The sequence below is a fragment of the Lutra lutra genome, chromosome 4 (assembly GCF_902655055.1).
Source record: "Lutra lutra chromosome 4, mLutLut1.2, whole genome shotgun sequence".
NCBI classification, from domain to species: Eukaryota; Metazoa; Chordata; class Mammalia; order Carnivora; family Mustelidae; genus Lutra; species Lutra lutra.
In genome coordinates, this window is record NC_062281.1 from 104,665,772 (window position 1) to 104,686,499 (window position 20,728).

The window sequence follows — 20,728 nt, forward strand, 5'->3', positions numbered from 1 at the left end:
CTATGATTTATCAGCGGGCAGATCAAACTAAGCTGTAGAGCCAAGTAGTCCCTCTTTTTACCACCCCCCACCTGGACGAACCTTGAATTTCTCTTTCTGATACCCCAGTTTTATTGAGGTGTAATTGACATGTAATATTGTATTGGTTTCAGGTGTTGCTTTTGTTCTTTAAATTGCTTTCAGCTTTAACTCCTCTGCTTCTTAAAGAAGAATTCCCATCCCAGGAGAGCAAGCACTCAACTTCCTCATTTTTGTCAACAGAAAACAGGCCCAGAGATGGGTAGTATCTGTGAAGCCTTTCGGAAAAAGTCCGAGATCTGTGCCGCCCGACGAGTCCCAAATGTCTATGCAGAGAAAACTGACTACCTGTGGGCAGTTTGCAGACTCCAAGCTGTTAGGTATGGGGGCTTGAAGTGGAGTAACGCAAGCTTCGAACTTTCTCTCCCCCCTCCCCCAGCACTTAATCCGCGGAGGCCCAAAACCAAGCCCTGGGGGGGGTGTTGCTCCTTGAACCTGCACCTCTGACAGCTCGACGGAAAAAGAGCGGAACTCATTCTCCGGGTCCCAACGCCCCTCCCCAGACCCACCCGCCGGCCTCTCACTTCCTGCCCCCGCCAGGCAGCTCCGGGCCCGCCCCTCCACGCCTCTCAGGGAGGCCGGCGCCCGAAGAGCTCCTCCCCGGGTAGCAGCGGGAGCGGCCACTCCCTGCGCGCCGAGCTGGGCTGGGCCGGGGTCTGCGTCTGCTCTTGCTCCCTGTACGCCGCGAACCCCTCGAAGCCAGGCGGCGGCCGTCGCGCGGGACCTTGTCGCGCCCGGCAGTCCTCGTCCCCGTGACCCCCCTGGGCTGGGCCGCCGCTCGCCTTCCGGACCATGCTACGCTGGCTGCGGGGCTTCGTGCTGCCCGCGGCGGCCTGCCAGGACGCGGAGCCGCGGACGCGCTACGAGACCCTCTTCCAGAGGCTGGACCACAACAAGGACGGCGTGGTGGACATCCGCGAGCTTCAGGAGGGGCTCAAGAGCCTGGGCATCCCGCTGGGCCAGGACGCCGAGGAGGTGGGTCGCTGTGCGGCAGCGAAGGCGCGGAGATTCTGGGCGCGGGCGGCAGAAGTCGGAACTGCGGGTTCCAGCCCGCGACTGGGCTCCGAAGCTCGGGAATGGGGCACCGGGCCAGTTACTCTCGGAGCTGATGCGCGTCAGCCTGAAAGCCTACGGGTATTTTTCCCAATGAAATTAGTGCAGCGAACACTGTGGCCCACTGTAACAATTTAAAACGCTGTTCCATAGCACTTTTGGTAGGAATGCATCCCAGGTCCTTCACCTGCCTTTTTGCAAAATTTAATCAATAATTTTTTTTTTAAGCTCTCAGACTTAAATGGGCCCCACGCTCTGTAAAAGGCTCACATTTTGCATCCCTTAGAAGCTGCTTTGTTACACTTGCTAGTTTTGTCTAGTCTTTCAGAACTCTTGAAAACCAAAAACCAATCGTATGTTTCTTCCAACTTCCTGTTGAGGAGAGGCAACATTCCATTGCTGAAGACCTTCTTAATGTCCTAACTGCATAAATTCATCTAAAGGGTTGGCCGGTCGCTGAGCAGTTTCAACTTCTCTGAGTCATTTTCATTGTGCCTCTGAAGCTCAGCCCTTTTACCAGGGTGGAGATACTTGGAACCTCTCCAACCCCTCTGAAACATAAGAGGACACTATGGCATTCCCTATCCCAAGAGGGAAGGTGATTAAACTCCAATAGCCAACAACTGTTTCACAGTTCTATTTTAAGCTACCCGTTCAATGTCTTTAGTAGTTCTAGGTCCCTTTAGTTTATTTACTATTTCTTCTTGAGTCAGGTTTAGTAAGTTACAATTTTTAGAAAACTTGTCTCCAAGGTTCGTTAATACTCAATTATGATTTTTTAGAACATTCTGACTCTATGTGTGGTTATATGCTCTATTTCATTTCTGATATCGAGCTCCACCCCCCACACTTCAGTCTTGCCAAAGATTTGTCTACTTTATTTATCCTTTGAAAGAACCAACTTTTGGTACTTTTTACTGATGTCCTCTTTTTAATTTTTTCTCATTAATTTCTGTGTATTTCCTTCTATTTTCTTTGGGTGTACTCATTTGCTCTTTTTCTAATTATTTTAGTTGAATACTGATTCCTTAATTTTGAGCTACAATATCCCTTTGATCACTTTTTTGCCTTTAAAGTCAACTAGCCAACATAGAGTACATCATTAGTTTGGGGGGTAGTGTCCAGTGATTCATTAGTTGCATATAATGTCCAGTGCTTTTCACATCATGTGCGCCCTCCTTAATTCCCATCACTCAGTTGCCCTATTCCCCCACCTACCTCCCTTTAGCTGCATTCCACAAGTTTGTATTTCTGTTTAGTTTCAAGTATTTTGTAATTTCCAATGTGATTTCATCTTTGACCCTGAATTATTTAAATGTGTGCTTTAAATTTCCAAAGACATGCTTTTTCAGTTGGTTCTTTGAAAATATGAATAAAATAGGGACGCCTGGGTGGCTCAGTGGGTTGGACCTCTGCCTTCAGCTCAGGTCATGATCTCAGAGTCCTGGGATCCAGCCCTGCATTAGGCTCTGTGCTCGTTGGGGGGCCTGCTTCCCCACCCTCTCCCCCTGCCTGCCTACTTGTGATCTCTGGATCTCTCTCTCTCTCTGAAATAAATAAATAAAATCTTAAAAAAATGTATATGAATAAAATAGACAAGCCTCTGACAAGATTAAGCAAATACAAACTCAAAATCAGGAATAAGAAATATGTTTAATTTTCCAAAATTTATATATGAACAAATTATAAATTGTATAGAATCATGTCTATACAAACATACAATAGGATGGCATATATTTATAACTGTCATATATATGTATTTTATACATAAGCATAAAATGTACTTTATACATACATACACATATTTATAATATCACTCTCTGTGCTTATGATAGATATTAACTAATCCCAGCACTCTTTTTTGACTGGTGTCTTCTTCAATAAAAGGTTAGTAATGGTTATTTATGGATGGTAGGAGTTGCCTTTTTACTTTTTTCCTCACAATTTTTATATTTCCATTTTAAAAAATAACTATATTATTATGATTAGGGGAAAAAAGAGGTTTTTGTTTTCATTTTCATTTTGTTTTTATAAATACCACCTCCTCTGAGATGAGTCTTTCTGGGCCACCTTCAATGGAAGAGTTGATCACACCCTACTATGTGTAGGTCCTTGGTCTCACATGTCACTACTATCATAATTTTCAGAGGGTGTTATATTTACTTATTGATTGTACCCTCCACTAAGACCAAGCATCAAAGATGAGGGTCATATCTTAGTCATCTAAGCACAATAATGCAAAAAGATTGAGGACTTGATTTGAAATAGCCTAACTAAGGCAGTGCCTCCTTTGAGATAATACAGAAAAAAAGAGATAAAATTTAATTGTAAAGTTGTTAGTCCTTATATTTCCAGTATGTATAGGACAAGATGACCAAAAATCCTCCTACTGCAAGATATCAAGAAATGCTGGATAAAATAAAATAAACACTTTTTTATGAAGACTTTATTTTTTTAAGAGCAATTTTAACTGAGAAGAAGATACCGAGATTTCCCATACACCATATGCCCTTGCATATCACGTGCACAGCCTCCCCCATTGTCGACATCACTCAGCTGAGTGGTACCTTTTTTTAACCAAGCATAAACCTACACATCATTATCACCCAAAGCTCATAGTTTACCTGAGGGTTCACTGGTGATGTATATTCTCTGGGTTTGGATGAATGTGTAATGACATATATCCATCATTATAATATCATAGAGGATTTTCACTGCCCTAAAAGTCCTGTGCTCTGCCTATTCATCCTGCCCCCCACTGCTGATCTTTTTCTTAGCTCCATAGTTTTGCCAGATAAACCTCTTTTACATGTATAAGAAGAGAACGCTAATCAAACGGTCTGGGTTTAAATCTTGGTTCTGCTGCTAACTAGTTAACTTTGGCAATTTTCCTTATCTCTCTCTCTCTCTTTTTTTTTTTTTAATGGAAGCATAGTTGACACACAGCATTACATTAGTTTGAGGTGTACAACACAGTGACTTGACATCCCTGTTGGTTCCGCTGAGCTCACCACAAGTGTAGCTCCCGTTGGTCTCCATACAACGCTGTTACAGTGCCATTGACTACATTCCCACACTGGGCCTTTCATCCCCCTGACTTACCCATTCCATAACTGGAAGCCTATACCTCCCACTCCCCTTCACTCATTTTGTCCCTCACCCCTCTCTGTATCCTCACCCCTCTCTGGACAATTTTCTTAATCTCTCTAGCCCCAATTTCCTCATTGGCGACAGAGGCAACACAAGTACCTATCCCAGAGGGTTATTGTGAGGAATAAATGAATTAAAATATGTAAAGTACTTAGAAAAATTCCTGGTACCTAATAAGCAATCAGTTAGCCACTAAACTTTAAATTATTAATTACTGTTACTACAATCACTACAGAAAGAGAGATGTCAAAAACTCTATGATTACGGATTTGCCAACTTTTGTTTATAATTCTGTCAATTTTCCCTTTTATATTTTAAAAAATAGACTATATAGTGGACTATACTGGTGGTATAGTCAAATTTAGCATTTTGGTATCTTCCTGGTGAAATGCTCCTTATATAAGTACACTTTCTTGCCTACCCTTACAGCATATTTTTCAAATTCCTGAGTTATTACCAGAGTGTTGCCCTCCAACAGTCACTTCCCAGATCACCAGTGGGAAATCATCAGCACTGGGCTCCCACCTTGTGCAAGACATACTTCTTGCCCCATATTCCAGTCAGACTCTTTGTCAGTTGGATAATGAGTGATCCAGTTTCCAAATTCCACGTTACCACCTCTTGGGTTGGACTACTCTTGGTCAGTTCTGGTCTTCTGAGGGGCAGAAACCAAAATGGGATTGGGAATGCAAGAGATGTATTGGGAGAAATCCTTGTGAAGGGTAAGGGAGAGGCAAAAAGGATGAGTTGAGGTCTTAAGACTGGACACAAATTTAACCCCTGCTAGAAGAGTTCAAGAAGGGATGATTTGGGAAGAACTTCAACAAAAGAACAGTTCTTAGAATGTCTCAACTAAGCCAATACGGGGATTCCCCGGGGGGAAAATGTTATCAGTTGGGGGAATCCTATGCTATTGGCTGCCCCATGCTGGTACCCTGCTGTGGCCAGTCATTGGTTGGAGCAGCCCAGGGCAAGCATGGACTTGCTGGGAGTGCTGCAGCACAGGCGAGAAGGTGTTGCGGGCAGGATGTCTGTCCTTCAGCTCTGCTCCCACGGCAGGTTTTCTCTAAGGGTGATCTGACCTAGCCACCAGAGCCCTGTCCTCGTGCCACACACATCTGCGTCCATCAGCTTGGGGAGTGCTTACCTCACTGTTCTCTGCCTCTTTTTCTCAGGGAGGTCAGTGGGACAAACTACAGTCCCCATGGGTTCAGTTAGTCACCACTGGTACTCCTCGTTTCCCTTTTTGACTGTTTATTTATTTTTTATTTTTTATTAGTATTTTTTAAAAATAAACATATAATATATTTTTATCCCAGGGGTACAGGTCTGTGAATCGCCAGGTTTATACACTTCACAGCACTCACCTTAGCACATACCCTCCCCAATGTCCATAACCCCACCCCCCTCTCTCAACCCCCCTCCCCCCAGCAACCCTCAGTTTGTTTTGTGAGATTACGAGTCACTTATGGTTTGTCTCCCTCCCAATCCCATCTTGTTTCATTTATTCTTCTCCTACCCCCTTAACCCCCCATGTTGCATCTCCACTTCCTCATATCAGGGAGATCATATGATAGTTGTCTTTCTCCGATTGACTTATTTCGCTAAGCATGATACCCTTTAGTTCCATCCACATCGTCGCAAATGGCAAGATTTCATTTCTTTTGATGGCTGCATAGTATTCCATTGTGTATATATACCACATCTTCTTTATCCATTCATCTGTTGATGGACATCTAGGTTCTTTCCATAGTTCGGCTATTGTAGACATTGCTGCTATAAACATTTGGGTGCACATACCCCTTTGGATCACTACGTTTGTATCTTTAGGGTAAATACCTAGTAGTGCAATTGCTGGGTCATAGGGTAGCTCTATTTTCAACATTTTGAGGAAGCTCCATGCTGTTTCATTGTGGTTTTGTTTTTTTGTTTTTTTGTTTTTTTTTTTTTAAAGATTTTATTTATTTATTTGACAGAGAGAGATCACAAGTAGACGGAGAGGAAGGCAGAGAGAGAGAGAGAGGGAAGCAGGCTTCCCGCTGAGCAGAGAGCCCGATGTGGGACTCGATCCCAGGACCCTGAGATCATGACCTGAGCCGAAGGCAGCGGCTTAACCCACTGAGCCACCCAGGCGCCCTTCATTGTGGTTTTGATTTGTATTTCCCTGATGCCGAGTGATATGGTGCACTTTTTCATGTGTCTGTTGGCCATCTGGATGTCTTCTTTGCAGAAATGTCTGTTCATGTCTTCTGCCCATTTCTTGATTGGATTATTTGTTCTTTGGCTGTTGAGTTTGCTAAGTTCTTTATAGATTTTGGACACTAGCCCTTTATCTGATATGTCGTTTGCAAATATCTTCTCCCATTCTGTCAGTTGTCTTTTGGTTTTGTTAACTGTTTCCTTTGCTGTGCAAAAGCTTTTGATCTTGATGAAATCCCAATAGTTCATTTTTGCCCTTGCTTCCCTGGCCTTTGGCGATGTTCCTAGGAAGATGTTGCTGCGGCTGAGGTTGAAGAGATTCCTGCCTGTGTTTTCCTCAAGGATTTTGATGGATTCCTTTCTCACATTGAGATCATTCATCCATTTTGAGTCTATTTTCGTGTGTGGTGTAAGGAAATGGTCCAATTTCATTTTTCTGCATGTGGCTGTTCAATTTTCCCAACACCATTTATTGAAGAGGCTGTCTTTTTTCCATTGGACATTCTTTCCTGCTTTGTCGAAGATTAGTTGACCATAGAGTTGAGGGTCTATATCTGGGCTCTCTATTCTGTTCCATTGATCTATGTGTCTGTTTTTGTGCCAGTACCATGCTGTCTTGATGATGACAGCTTTGTAATAGAGCCTGAAGTCCAGAATTGTAATGCCACCAACTATGGCTTTCTTTTTCAATATTCCTTTGGTTATTCGAGGTCTTTTCAGGTTCCATATAAATTTTAGGATTATTTGTTCCATTTCTTTGAAAAAAAAAAAAAGGATGGTATTTTGAGAGAGATTGCATTAAATGTATAGATTGCTTTAGGTAGCATAGACATCTTCACAATATTTGTTCTTTCAATCCAGGACCATGGAACATTTTTCCATTTTTGTGTCTTCCTCAATTTCTTTCATGAGTATTTTATAGTTTTCTGAGTATAGATTCTTAGCCTCTTTGGTTAGGTTTATTCCTAGGTATCGTATAGTTTTGGGTGCAATTGTAAATGGGATTGACTCCTTAATTTCTCTTTCTTCTGTTTTGTTGGTATAGAGAAATGCAACTGATTTCTGTGCATTGATTTTATATCCTGACACTTTACTGAATTCCTGTACAAGTTCTAGCAGTTTTGGAGTGGAGTCTTTTGGGTTTTCCACATATAGTATCATATCATCTGCGAAGAGTGATAGTTTGACTTCTTCTTTGCCGATTTGGATGCCTTTAATTTCCTTTTGTTGTCTGATTGCTGATGCTAGGACTTCTAGTACTATGTTGAATAGCAGTGGTGGTAACGGACATCCCTGCCGTGTTCCTGACCTTAGCGGAAAAGCTTTCAGTTTTTCTCCATTGAGGATGATATTTGCGGTGGGTTTTTCATAGATGGCTTTGATGATATTGATGTATGTGCCCTCTATCCCTACACTTTGAAGAGTTTTGTTTAGGAAGGGATGCTGTACTTTGTCAAATGCTTTTTCAGCATCTATTGAGAGTATCATATGTTTTTTTTTATCATTTTTTTTTTAATTTATTTTCAGCATAATAGTATTCATTGTTTTTGTACCACACTCAGTGCTCCATGCAATCCGTGCCCTCTCCAATACCCACCACCTGGTTCCCCCAACCTCCCACCCCCCCACCTCTTGAAAACCTTCAGATTGTTTTTCAGAGTCCATAGTCTCTCATTGCTCACCTCCCCTTCCAATTTCCCCCAAATCCCTTCCCCTAACTCCCCATGTCCTCCACGCTATTTGTTATGCTCCACAAATAAGTGAAACCATATGTAACTGACTCTCTCTGCTTGACTTATTTCACTCAGCATAATCTCTTCCAGTCCCGTCCATTTTGCGACAAAAGTTGGGTATTCATCCTTTCTGATGGAGGCATAATACTCCATAGTGTATATGGACCACATCTTCCTTATCCATTTGTCCATTGAAAGGCATCTTGGTTCTTTCCACAGTTTGGCAACCGTGGCCATTGCTGCTATAAACATTGGGGTACAGATGGCCCTTCTTTTCACTACATCTGTATCTTTGGGGTAAATACCCAGTAGTGCAACTGCAGGATCATAGGGAAGTTCTATTTTTAATTTCTTGAGGAATCTCCACACTGTTCTCCAAAGAGGCTGCACCAACTTGCATTCCCACCAACAGTGGAAGAGGGTTCCCCTTTCTCCACATCCCCTCCAACACATGTTGTTTCCTATCTTGCTAATATTGGCCATTCTCACTGGTGTAAGGTGGTATCTCAGTGTGGTTTTAATTTGGATGTCCCTGATGGCTAGTGATGATGAACATTTTTTCATGTGTCTGATAGCCATTTGTATGTCTTCATTGGAGAAGTGTCTGTTCATATCTTCTGCCCATTTTTTGATACGATTATCTGTTTTGTGTGTGTTGAGTTTGAGGAGTTCTTTATAGATCCTGGATATCAATCTTTTGTCTGTACTGTCATTTGCAAATATCTTCTCCCATTCCGTGGGTTGCCTCTTTGTTTTGTTGACTGTTTCCTATGCTGTACAGACGCTTTTGATCTTGATGAAGTCCCAAAAGTTTATTTTGGCTTTTGTTTCCTTTGCCTTTGGAGACATATCTTGAAAGAAGTTGCTGTGGCTGATATCGAAGAGATTACTGCCTATGTTCTCCTCTAGGATTCTGATGGATTCCTGTCTCACGTTGAGGTCTTTTATCCATTTTGAGTTTATCTTTGTGTACGGTGTAAGAGAATGGTCGAGTTTCATTCTTCTACATATAGCTGTCCAGTTTTCCCAGCACCATTTATTGAAGAGACTGTCTCTTTTCCCACTGTATATTTTTTCCTGACCAGGAAGAAATCGACAACCTAAATAGACCGATATCTGGTAACGAGATTGAAGCAGTGATTAAAAACCTCCCAAAAAACAAGAGCCCAGGACCTGACGGACTCCCTGGGGAATTCTACCAAACTTTCAAAGAAGAAATAACACCTATTCTCCTGAAGCTGTTTCAAAAAATTGAAGCAGAAGGAAAACTTCCAGACTCTTTCTATGAAGCCAGCATTACCCTGATCCCCAAACCAGGCAAAGACCCTACCAAAAAGGAGAATTTCAGACCAATATCCCTGATGAATATGGATGCTAAGATTCTCAACAAGATCCTAGCAAACAGTATCCAACAGCACATTAAAAAGATTATCCACCATGACCAGGTGGGATTCATTCCTGGGCTACAAGGATGGTTCAACATTCGCAAATCAATCAATGTGATAGAACAAATTAATAAGAAAAGAGGAAGAACCACATGGTCCTCTCGATTGATGCAGAAAAAGCATTTGACAAAATCCAGCATCCGTTCCTGATTAAAACACTTCAAAGTATAGGGATAGAGGGAACATTCCTGAACTTCATCAAATCTATCTATGAAAAACCCACAGCAAATATCATCCTCAATGGGAAAGAGCTTGCAGCCTTCCCGTTGAGATCAGGAACACGACAAGGATGCCCACTCTCACCACTCTTGTTCAACAGAGTATTAGAAGTCCTAGCAACAGCAATCAGACAACAAAGAGAAATAAGAGGTATCCAGATTGGCCATGAAGAAGTCAAACTCTCTCTCTTCACAGATGACATGATTCTTTATATGGAAAACCCAAAAGACTCCACCCCCAAACTACTAGAACTCATACAGCAATTCAGCAACGTGGCAGGATACAAAGTCAATGTACAGAAATCAGTGGCTTTCTTATACACTAACAATGAAAATACAGAAAGGGCAATTAGAGAATTGATTCCATTTACTATAGCACCATGAACCATAAGATACCTGGGAATAAACCTAACCAAAGAGGTAAAGGATCTGTACTCGAGGAACTACAGAACACTCATGAAAGAAATTGAAGAAGACACAAAAAGTTGGAAGACCATTCCATGCTCCAGGATCGGAAGAATAAACATTGTTAAAATGTCTATACTGCCTAGAGCAATCCATACTTTTAATGCCATTCCAATCAAAATTCCACCGGTATTCTTCAAAGAGCTGGAGCAAATAATCCAAAAATTTGTATGGAACCAGAAGAGACCCTGAATCGCTAAGGAAATGTTGAAACACAAAAATAATACTGGGGGCATCACATTACTTGATTTCAAGCTTTACTACAAAGCTGTGATCACCAAGACAGCATGGTACTGGCATAAAAACAGACACATAGACCAGTGGAACAGAGTAGAGAGCCCAGATATGGACCCACAACTCTATGGTCAGTTATCATATGGTTCTTGTTCTTTCTTTTATTAATGTGTTGTATCACATTGATTGATTTGCGGATGTTGAACCAATCTTGCAGCCCTGGAATAAATCCCACTTGGTCATGGTGAATAATCCTTTTAATGTACTGTTGAATCCTATTGGCTAGTATTTTGGTGAGAATTTTCGCATCTGTGTTCAAGGATATTGGTCTGTAGTTCTCTTTTTTGATGGGATCCTTGTCTGGTTTTGGGATCAAGGTGATGCTGGCCTCATAAAATGAGTTTGGAAGTTTTCCTTCCATTTCTATTTTTTGGAACAGTTTCAGGAGAATAGGAATTAGTTCTACTTTAAATGTTTGATAGAATTCCCCTGGGAAGCCATCTGGCCCTGGGCTTTTGTTTGTGGAGATTTTTGATGACTGTTTCAATCTCCTTTCTGGTTATGGGTGTGTTCAGGTTTTCTCTTTCTTCCTGGTTCAGTTGTGATAGTTTATATGTCTCTAGGAATGCCTCCATTTCTTCCAGATTTTCAAATTTGTTGTAGTAGAGTTGCTCGTAGTATGTTCTTAAAATTGTCTGTATTTCTTTGGTGTTAGTTGTGATCTCTCCTCTTTCATGATTTTATTGATTTGGGCCCTTTCTCTTTTCTTTTTGATAAGTCTGGCCAGGGGTTTATCAATCTTATTAATTCTTTCAAAGAACCAGCTCCTAGTTTCGTTGATTTGTTCTATTGTTTTTTTTTGGTTTCTATTTCATTGATTTCTGCTCTGATCTTTATGATTTCTCTTCTTCTGCTAGGTTTAGGCTTTCTTTGTTGTTCTTTCTCCAGCTCCTTTAGGTGTAGGGTTAGGTTGTGTATTTGAGACCTTTCTTGTTTCTTGAGAAAGGCTTGTACCGCTATATAGTTTCCTCTCAGGACTGCCTTTGCTGTGTTCCACAGATTTTGAACCGTTGTGTTTTCATTATCATTTGTTTCCATGAATTTTTTCAGTTCTTCTTTATTTTCCTGGTTGACCCATTCATTCTTTAGAAGGATGCTGTTTAGTCTCCATGTTTGGGTTCTTTCCAAATTTCCTCTTGTGATTGAGTTCTAGCTTCAGAGCATTGTGGTCTGAAAATATGCAGGGAATGATCCCAATCTTTTGATACTGGTTGAGACCTGGTTTAGGACCCAGGATGTGATCTATTCTGGAGAATGTTCCATGTGCACTAGAGAAGAATGTGTATTCTGTTGCTTTGGGATGAAATGTTCTGAATATATCTGTGATGTCCATCTGGTCCAGTGTGTCATTTAAGGCCTTGATTTCCTTGTTGATCTTTTGCTTGGATGATCTGTCTATTTCAGTGAGGGGAGTGTTAAAGTCCCCTACTATTATTGTATTATTGTCGATGTGTTTCTTTTATTTTGTTATTGATTGGTTTATATAGTTGGCTGCTCCCACGTTAGGGGCATAGATATTTAAAATTGTTAGATCTCTTTTGGACTGACCCTTTGAGTATGATATAGTGTCCTTCCTCATCTCTTATTTTAGTCTTTGGCTTAAAATCGAATTGATCTGATCTAAGGATTGCCACCCCTGCTTTCTTCTGATGTCCATTAGCATGGTAAATTCTTTTCCACCCCCTCACTTTAAATCTGGAGGTGTCTTCGGGACTAAAATGAGTTTCTTGTAGGCAACATATAGATGGGTTTTGTTTTTTTAATCCATTCTGATACCCTGTGTCTTTTGATTGGGGCATTTAGCCCATTAACATTCAGGGTAAGTTTTGAGAGATATGAATTTAGTGCCATTTTATTGCCTGTAAGGTGACTGTTACTGTATATTGTCTCTGTTCCTTTCTGATCTACTACTCTTAGTGTCTCTCTTTGCTTAGAGGACCCCTTTCAATATTTCCTGTGGAGCTGGTTTGGTGTTTGCAAATTCTTTCAGTTTTTGTTTGTCCTGGAAGCTTTTTATCTCTCCTTCTATTTTCAATGATAGCCTAGCTGGATATAGTATTCTTGGCTGCATGTTTTTCTCGTTTAGTGCTCTGAATATATCATGCCAGCTCTTTCTGGCCTGCCAGGTCTCTGTGGATAAGTCTGCTGCCAATCTAATATTTTTACCATTGTATGTTACAGACTTCTTTTCCCGGGCTGCTTTCAGGATTTTCTCTTTGTCACTAAGACTTGTAAATTTTACTATTAGATGACGGGGTGTGGACCTATTCTTATTGATTTTGAGGGGGGTTCTCTGCACCTCCTGGATTTTGATGCTTGTTCCCTTTGCCATATTAGGGAAATTCTCTCCAGTAATTCTCTCCAATATACCTTCTGCTCCCCTCTCTCTTTCTTCTTCTTCTGGAATCCCAGTTATTCTAATGTTGTTTCGTCTTATGGTGTCACTTATCTCTCGAATTCTCCCCTCGTGGTCCAGTACCTGTTTGTCCCTCTTTTCCTCAGTTTCTTTATTCTCTGTCATTTGGTCTTCTATATCACTAATTCTTTCTTCTGCCTCATTTATCCTAGCAGTGAGAGCCTCCATTTTTGGTTGCACCTCATTAATAGCTTTTTTGATTTCAACCTGGTTAGATTTTAGTTCTTTTATTTCTCCAGAAAGGGCTTTTATATCTCCCGAGAGGGTTTCTCTAATATCTTCCATGCCTTTTTTGAGCCCGGCTAGAACCTTGAGAATCGTCATTCTGAACTCTAGATCTGACATATTACCAATGTCTGTAGTGATTAGGTCCCTAGCCTTTGGTACTGCCTCTTGTTCTTTTTTTGTGGTGAATTTTTCTGCCTTGTCATTTTGTCCAGATAAGAGTATATGAAGGAGCAAGTAGAATACTAAAAGGGTGGCAAAGACCCCAGGAAAATATGCTTTAACCAAATCAGAAGAGATCCTTTCAGAAAGTGGTTGATTTTCTGTTTCTAGAATTGCTGTTCTTCTTCTCTTCGATCTCCTGTTGGATTTGTGGGTGTTTGCAATCTTTAGATAAGCTATCTAGCTGATCTCCTGCTACCTGAAGTAGTCTCAGCCTGCTGCTTCTCCGCCGTCTTGACTCCTCCCTTCTGAATGTTTACTTTAAATTCCACTCATACTCTTCTATAATCACTGCAGGTCCTCGTGACTTTGTGTGGTGTGCTCCAATCCTTCATTTGTGAGGGGTCTGAGCTTCTCAGGCCAGTGTTCTGCATGCCCGTTCATAGCAATCAGTGGGTGGCAGAGTAGCAGGCAGCATGTATAGTGTCCCCATGGCTCACCTGAGTCCACACCTATGCCTCTCTGTCTCCACTATGTAAAAGCAGCCCTATCTCCTGCTGATTGAGGTCAGCGTATACCTACTAAGATGGTGACTTCTTTTTTTTTTTTAAATGGGCAATTATTTCTTTTTTCTTTTCTTTTTTTTTTTTTAGTTTCTTTTCAGTGTTCCAGAATTCATTGTTTATGCACCACCTCCACTGCTCCATGCAATATGTACCCATAATACCCACAACCAGGCTCACCCAGCCTCTCACCCCCCGCTCCTCCAAAACCCTCAATTTTTTTCTCAGAGTCCACAGTCTCTCATGGTTTGTCTCCCCCTCCAATTTCCCCCAACTTACTTCTCCTCTCCATCTCCCCATGTCCTCTGTGTTATTCCTTATGCTCCACAAATAAGCGAAACCATATGATAATTGACTCTCTCTGCTTGACTTATTTCACTCAGCATAATCTCTTTCAGTCCTGTCCATGTTGATACAAAAGTTGGGTATCCATCTTTTCTGATGGAGGCATAATACTCCATTGTATATATGGACCACATCTTCTTTATCTATTCGTCTGTTGAAGGGCATCTTGGTTCTTTCCACAGTTTGGCGACTGTGGCCATTGCTGCTATGAACGTTGGGGTACAGATGGCCCTTCTTTTCACTACATCCGTATCTTTGGGGTAAATACCTAATAGTGCAATTGCAGGGTCATAAGGAACCTCTATTTTTAATTTCTTAAGGACTCTCCACACTGGTTTTCAAAGTGGCTGCACCAACTTGCATTCCCACCAACAGTGTAAGAGGGTTCCCCTTTCTCCACATCCTCTCCAACACTTGTTTACTGTCTTGTTAATTCTGGCCATTCTAACTGGTGTAAGGTGGTATCTCAATGTGGTTTTGATTTGAATCTCCCTGATTGCTCATGAGAATGAACATTTTTTCATGTAAGACGGTGACTTCTTTCCTTGACTGTTAGTCTCTGGACACAAGGAATTCCAAGTGTCCAGGTGGAAGTTGTAGCTTGTAGTTCATTGGGACCCTTGCTGTATTCCCTGGCAAGAGTGTGTCCTGTTTGGGGACCAGAAACTAACCCTCCAGAGCCCAGAGTTTTGGAAGTGGGAAGCAAAGAGTTTCCCAGTGTGTCACTGGGAGTGCTAATAAGTGGGACTGCTCCTGCTTCCACCTCTTGGTTCCTGGACTCATGTATTCTCCCTGTTGAGGGCATGGAGCCCTATGGAGGTCTCTCATGTCATGTGTACTGCATCCTAAAGGCTGGCAACTCATTTTTGCCAAATATTGTCTCGATAATGCTTCCGTTATGGTTTCTGTAGGCCATTCCAGCATTCTATGAGGATGGCTGCTTCTGAGTGGTGTGGTGTATGCTATGGGCAGTGGATCTCTTGGTCACGGGCCCACTTACACACCTCTTTGACTATGAAGCAGATTCCCTGGTTAGATGCTATGTTATGTGGGGATTTTGTGCCTGTGGATCAGGCATTCCACAAGCCCCCAGATGGTGGTGCTCTCTAAGCCTCTGTGGGCAGGAAAGGGTAACCCCTACCTGGAAGAGGTATCTGTTTCTGTGGGGGTGAGCCAGTGCCCCTCCCATACAGGAGGCCTCAGTATGACTGACTTTTCACCTAGTGACTGGTTGGACTTCTTGAATAGTGTCATATCGGGGACAAAGAGGGACCAGGTCATGAAAAACATTTTGGGCCCACTGAATGGTTTGGATTTCATATGAGTAATGGGAGCATTGAGAAGTTTTAAGTAAGAGAGGGACACAGGCTGACTGAAATTTTAGGAAGATCACTCTGGTGGCTGTGTGGGAAATAGATGGAGGAAGAGAGGACATTGAGGCAAACCTGGAAAATAGTAGCCAACCAAATACTTGGAATTAGGATTACATGGTCAGTCTCTATGGGGGAAGATTTCAAAGGTATAGGTCAAGAGTTTGCATAATGTCAAGGATTGGGGAGATTATGTAGAAATGAGAGTATCATTTGAGCATCTACAAATGAGAACTATGAGGTGACTCTTCAAGGGAAGGCTTCAAGATAATTTGCATCTAAGACAGATACTTAGCTTGAAGTGAAACTCTTCTAAAGTTCTATCTGATTTTATCTCCTTTCTGTGTTTCAAGCTTTTGTAATGAATTTAGCAATTAGAAGAGAGCAAATATCCATTTACAGTATAAAGGATCTTAAATGGAAAGAATATGGAAAATAAAAGTAGAGTGTAGAAAATGGGCATAAGGGGGGCGCCTGGGTGGCTCCGTGGGTTAAAGCCTCTGCCTTCGGCTCGGGTCATGATCCCAGGGTCCTGGGATCGAGCCCCGCATCAGGCTCTCTGTTCAGCGGGGAACCTGCTTCCTCCTCTCTCTCTGCCTGCCTTTCTGTCTCCTTGTGATTTCTGTCAAATAAATTAATAAATCTTTAAAAAAAAAAAAAAGAAAATGGGCATAAGGGATACAATAGCTAACTATTACTAAGCATTCCAAGACTACCCAGGGAAGAGAAAAGGATTCAAAGCAAGTTTACTTTTTAGAGTATTTTCTTTTTTATATTCCTCCTCCTCCTCAATGTTTGTTTTTTGTTGAAGACCACATTAGAACATTCTCAAAGACAGTCCCGATGTTTGTATGTCATTTGAGGTACTCCAAGGAACATGTTTTAGAACATTAAAGAAGAGAGGGAAAAATATGAATTTTAGTTTATTCAAATGGAAATTGTGAGGAGAATAAGCTGATGAAGAGCGAGCAGTTTTAGCTGGAAATATGCTTATTTTGTTTCAATTTGGGCTTGGAAGAATTTGGAGCAGTGAAGGCCCAAAAAACCAAAAAAAAAAAAAAACAAACCCAAAAAACAAAAAATTTCCCAGTTGTAGAATTAAGGCAGTAAAATGAAAAAAGTGGATCTTGCCCAAGAGGATTTTACAGATTTTTTTTTTCTTACTTCTCCAATCTTGGCATCATTTTAGTGGCATCTCTTTTATTGTATGTGGAGGAAAAAGGGGGGCAGGTTTTGTAGGGATTCCTGTATCCAAGTTCAGACCTGGCTGACTTGATGAATGTGTTCAGTTAGCCTGGTAAATTACAGGGAGTTTTATTATTTTTTTTAAAGATTTTTATTTATTTGACAGACAGAGATCACAAGTAGGCAGAGAGGCAGGCAGAGAGAGAGGAGGAAGCAGGCTCCCCGCTGAGCCGAGAGCCTGATGTGGGGCTCGATCCCAGGACCCTGAGATCATGACCTGAGCTGAACGCAGAGGCTTTAACCCACTGAGCCACCCAGGTGCCCCTTGTAGTTTTTTGGTGTTTTTTTTTAAAGAATTACAGATCATTTTAAAACTGAGTTGTTATCATATCTTCATGTGCACAAATTCTTACTTTAACTTTCTTAGGAGAGATTTATCATCATAAGGGGCCTAGGACTCTTAAAACAGAATTGCTGAGAGCAAGAAGGAAAGCATCTTGGCCAATGAGTTCCATACTTCGTGTGACTATGTGGCCTTCGAACCTTTGGTTTACTTTCCTTATTCTTAAAATGCAAGTATCTTCCATGACTCCTGCACAGAGCTTTTGTCAAGATCCCATTTGACTGGATATGAAAGTTGATGTAAAAAAAAAAAAAAATCCTTTAAAATGTAGTGTCACAGGTACTAGATGATGGGCTTCTGGAGGACCCTCTGTCCCCATCAGTACTGAGTATGTGCTGAATGATTAGGCAGTGTCTGACAAGTGGTTGGACTGGTTGACCTGATTTAAGGGCTCTTCCAACTCTGATATTCTGATTCTCTGTCTTAAAATTTTCTATTTACAACTACAGATGGAATAGGTTCACATACAAAAACAGTAGCTTAATAAATGTTAATTGCTTTGAATGGATTTTCTTTTCAGGGTTTCACTCCATAGTGTAATTCCTCTGTTAACAGGAGGGACTTATTTTATTAGCATTTTCGTTGTTAGAAACTTTAAGAATGTGATAGAGAAGTCATAGAGAAGTCATAGAAGTCATAAAATGTACTCAAAAGTACATTTTAAGGCATCATAGCAGGGAGTTTATGGTATAAGAAAAACAATGAATTCTAAATACATTTATGTCAAATGTTCTAAAATTTACTACATCTGTACCTTTTGTGTTTTCTCCTTATATTCTAAAATCTGATGTTATCCCTTCTTTGAGGCTCTTTATTTTGGAAAGAATGAAAAAAATGGAAGAATTCTTTCGTAAGGTATAAAATACCCTTTTCACCTTGGTAGCAGTCTACCTGTTAGTCTCCTTCCCAAACCCCAACATTTTGTTTCCCCAGCCAGGCCACAGCCATGGACATTTGTCTCTATTTTCTTATCTCTGCTTGGCATTGCTCTCACTTCTTTTCTGCCTTGTCAGTTATTACCCATTTGTTTAAGCCTTCAGCTCACCTGTATAATTGTACCCTAGCACAGTCAGAATTATTATTATTATTATTTTTTTGCATATATTGTTTGTTCATTTAAATCTTCTGTTTTGTGACCTTTGGTTTCATGACCTTTCAGAAAGTGGTTGATTTTCTGTTTCTAGAATTGCTGTTCTTCTTCTCTTCGATCTCCCGTTGGATTTGTAGGTGTTTGCAATTTTTAGATAAGCTATCTAGCTGATCTCCCGCTACCTGAAGTAGTCTCAGCCTGCCACTTCTCCGCCATCTTGACTCCTCCAGAATTATTATTTTTTTAATCAGCATTCCAGTTAGTATGTTTAGAAATAAATTAACTCCCATAAGGCAACATACTGTAAGGGTGCTGCTTGACTCCTTTTGACCACTCTGAATTAAAAGATGTTATCTTTTTTTTTTAGTTAATTTTTTTTATTTTTAAAAGATCTTTTTAAGGGTCACATAGAGTCCACTGAGAAGTCTATATTGGACAGGATCTATGAAAACAACAAGAGGATTTGTTGAGGAAGTTTGATGCCTCACTCTGAAATGCAGACCATCATATCTACGTCATTCACTGGTGCAGTATGTGTAGTGGTTGTTTTTATGAGCTGCAGACTCAGACCAGGGTTCAGATATTTTCACTGTTTGCTATACTTTTGGCCTTGAGTGAGCTATTTAATGCTTGGAAACCTCAAATGTAAACTAGGAATGCTACACAGTAAGTAGTACAAATATTATATAAATCCATTCAACTAATATTTTTGGATAGTTCAAGACACTGTTCAGTGAACTGGGGTATATTAGTGAATAAGACAGATAGGGTCCCTGAACCGTGTCCTCACAACTTTCCTTATAGGAGGTGTGTTTGTGTTGGTGGGGGTAATTATAAGTAAATAAGGAACAGGATAATCTTTTTAAAAAGTGGAAAGAATTGTTGAATACAACAAAAATAGTTGCCCTTTTATTAGATGAGACTATCGACTCTGTTTGGTTCCCTCCTATCCCTTGTGTAAAATTCTGTCAGTTTTCCTTATTACTCTGGCCCTGACTTCTATCCTTTTTCCTTGGACCACTGTGCCCTGCCTGGACGTCTCTCTCTCTTCGATGACTCTTGGTGGTTACGTGCCTCTCTGCAGTGCACAGGGCCCCTGTGGATTGTACAGTTCTCTTGTGTGGGAGAATTCATTCTTGATTGGGCCACAGCACATCTTGTGAAACAGGATTAGATGTCTGCCACTGCCCAGTTTTGGGGGGAAGCGTTTATTGCAAAGCCTACAGTGGAACTTAGAACTAACTGTGGTGCAAGCTCCTTCTAAAGGCAAACTGTGGATATTTCACAGACATGTGACAGGCCTCTATATGTTGTCAGTACTTGACAGGATGAGTGAATAGAGGAAGAACTAACAGATAATGGCCAGATTAAATTTTCTTTGTGAATTTTTAAAAAAGAATCTATTTATTTACTTGGAGCATTTTGCTAGGTTCACAGCAAAATGAAGAAGAAGTTACAGAGTTTTCCCATAGATTCCCTGCTCCCACACATGAATAGCCTCCCCCATTGCCACATCCCCCACCAGAGTGGTGCATTTGTTTCAGTTGCTAAACCTACACCAGCACATCATTATCACCCAAAGTCCATAGTTTACCATAGGATTCGCTTTTGGTTGTGTGCTCTGGGTTTGGACAATTGTATAATGACATGTAAGCATCATATCTTCATAGTATCATACAGGGTACTTTCACTGGCCTAAAAAAGTCCCCTGTTCCCTGCGTATTCATTCTTCCACCCCACCCCCCGCAACCCTCTGGCAACCACTGATCTTTTTAATGTCATAATTTTGCCTTTTCCAGAATGTCATATGGCTAGAATCATATAGTATGTAGCCTTTTCAGATTAGCTTCTTTCACTTAAGTAATATGTAATATGCATTTAAGTTTCCTTTGTCTTTTCATGGCTTGATTCTTCATTGCTTTATAGCACTGAATAATATTCCACTATCTGGATGGACCACAGTTTACTTATCCATCACCTACTGAAGGCCATCTTGGTTGTTTCCAAGTTTTGGCAAATATGAATAAAGCTGCTCTAAACATCTGTGTGCAGGTGTTTGTGTGGACGTTAAGTTTTCACCTCTTTTGGGTGGACACCAAGGAGCATGGTTACTGGATTGTATGGTGAGAGTGTGTTTAGTTTTTGTAAGAAACTGCCAAACTGTCTTCCACAGTGGCTGTGCCATATTGCCTTCCCACCAGCAATGAATGAGAATTTCCTGTTGTTCCACATGAATTTTAATATTCAGCTTTTTAAAGAGTACTCCATGTTTAGGAAAATAGATTACAGAAAAAGTGGAATTCTTACTGTGAAACTACACTTCCACATTTTCAG

The 20,728-nt window shown here is 41.0% G+C and overlaps 1 protein-coding gene across 1 annotated transcript in view; it reads left to right on the forward strand.

Moving 5' to 3' along the window:
- Positions 1 to 665: 665 nt before the first annotated feature.
- SLC25A24 (solute carrier family 25 member 24) overlaps positions 666 to 20,728 on the forward strand; it is a 58,868-nt gene continuing 38,805 nt past the window's right edge. The window contains exon 1 of the mRNA XM_047726315.1: positions 666 to 1,053. Within this exon, the coding sequence (XP_047582271.1) occupies positions 871 to 1,053 (183 nt within the window). The 5' untranslated portion in view covers positions 666 to 870. The remainder of the gene's footprint in view (positions 1,054 to 20,728) is intronic.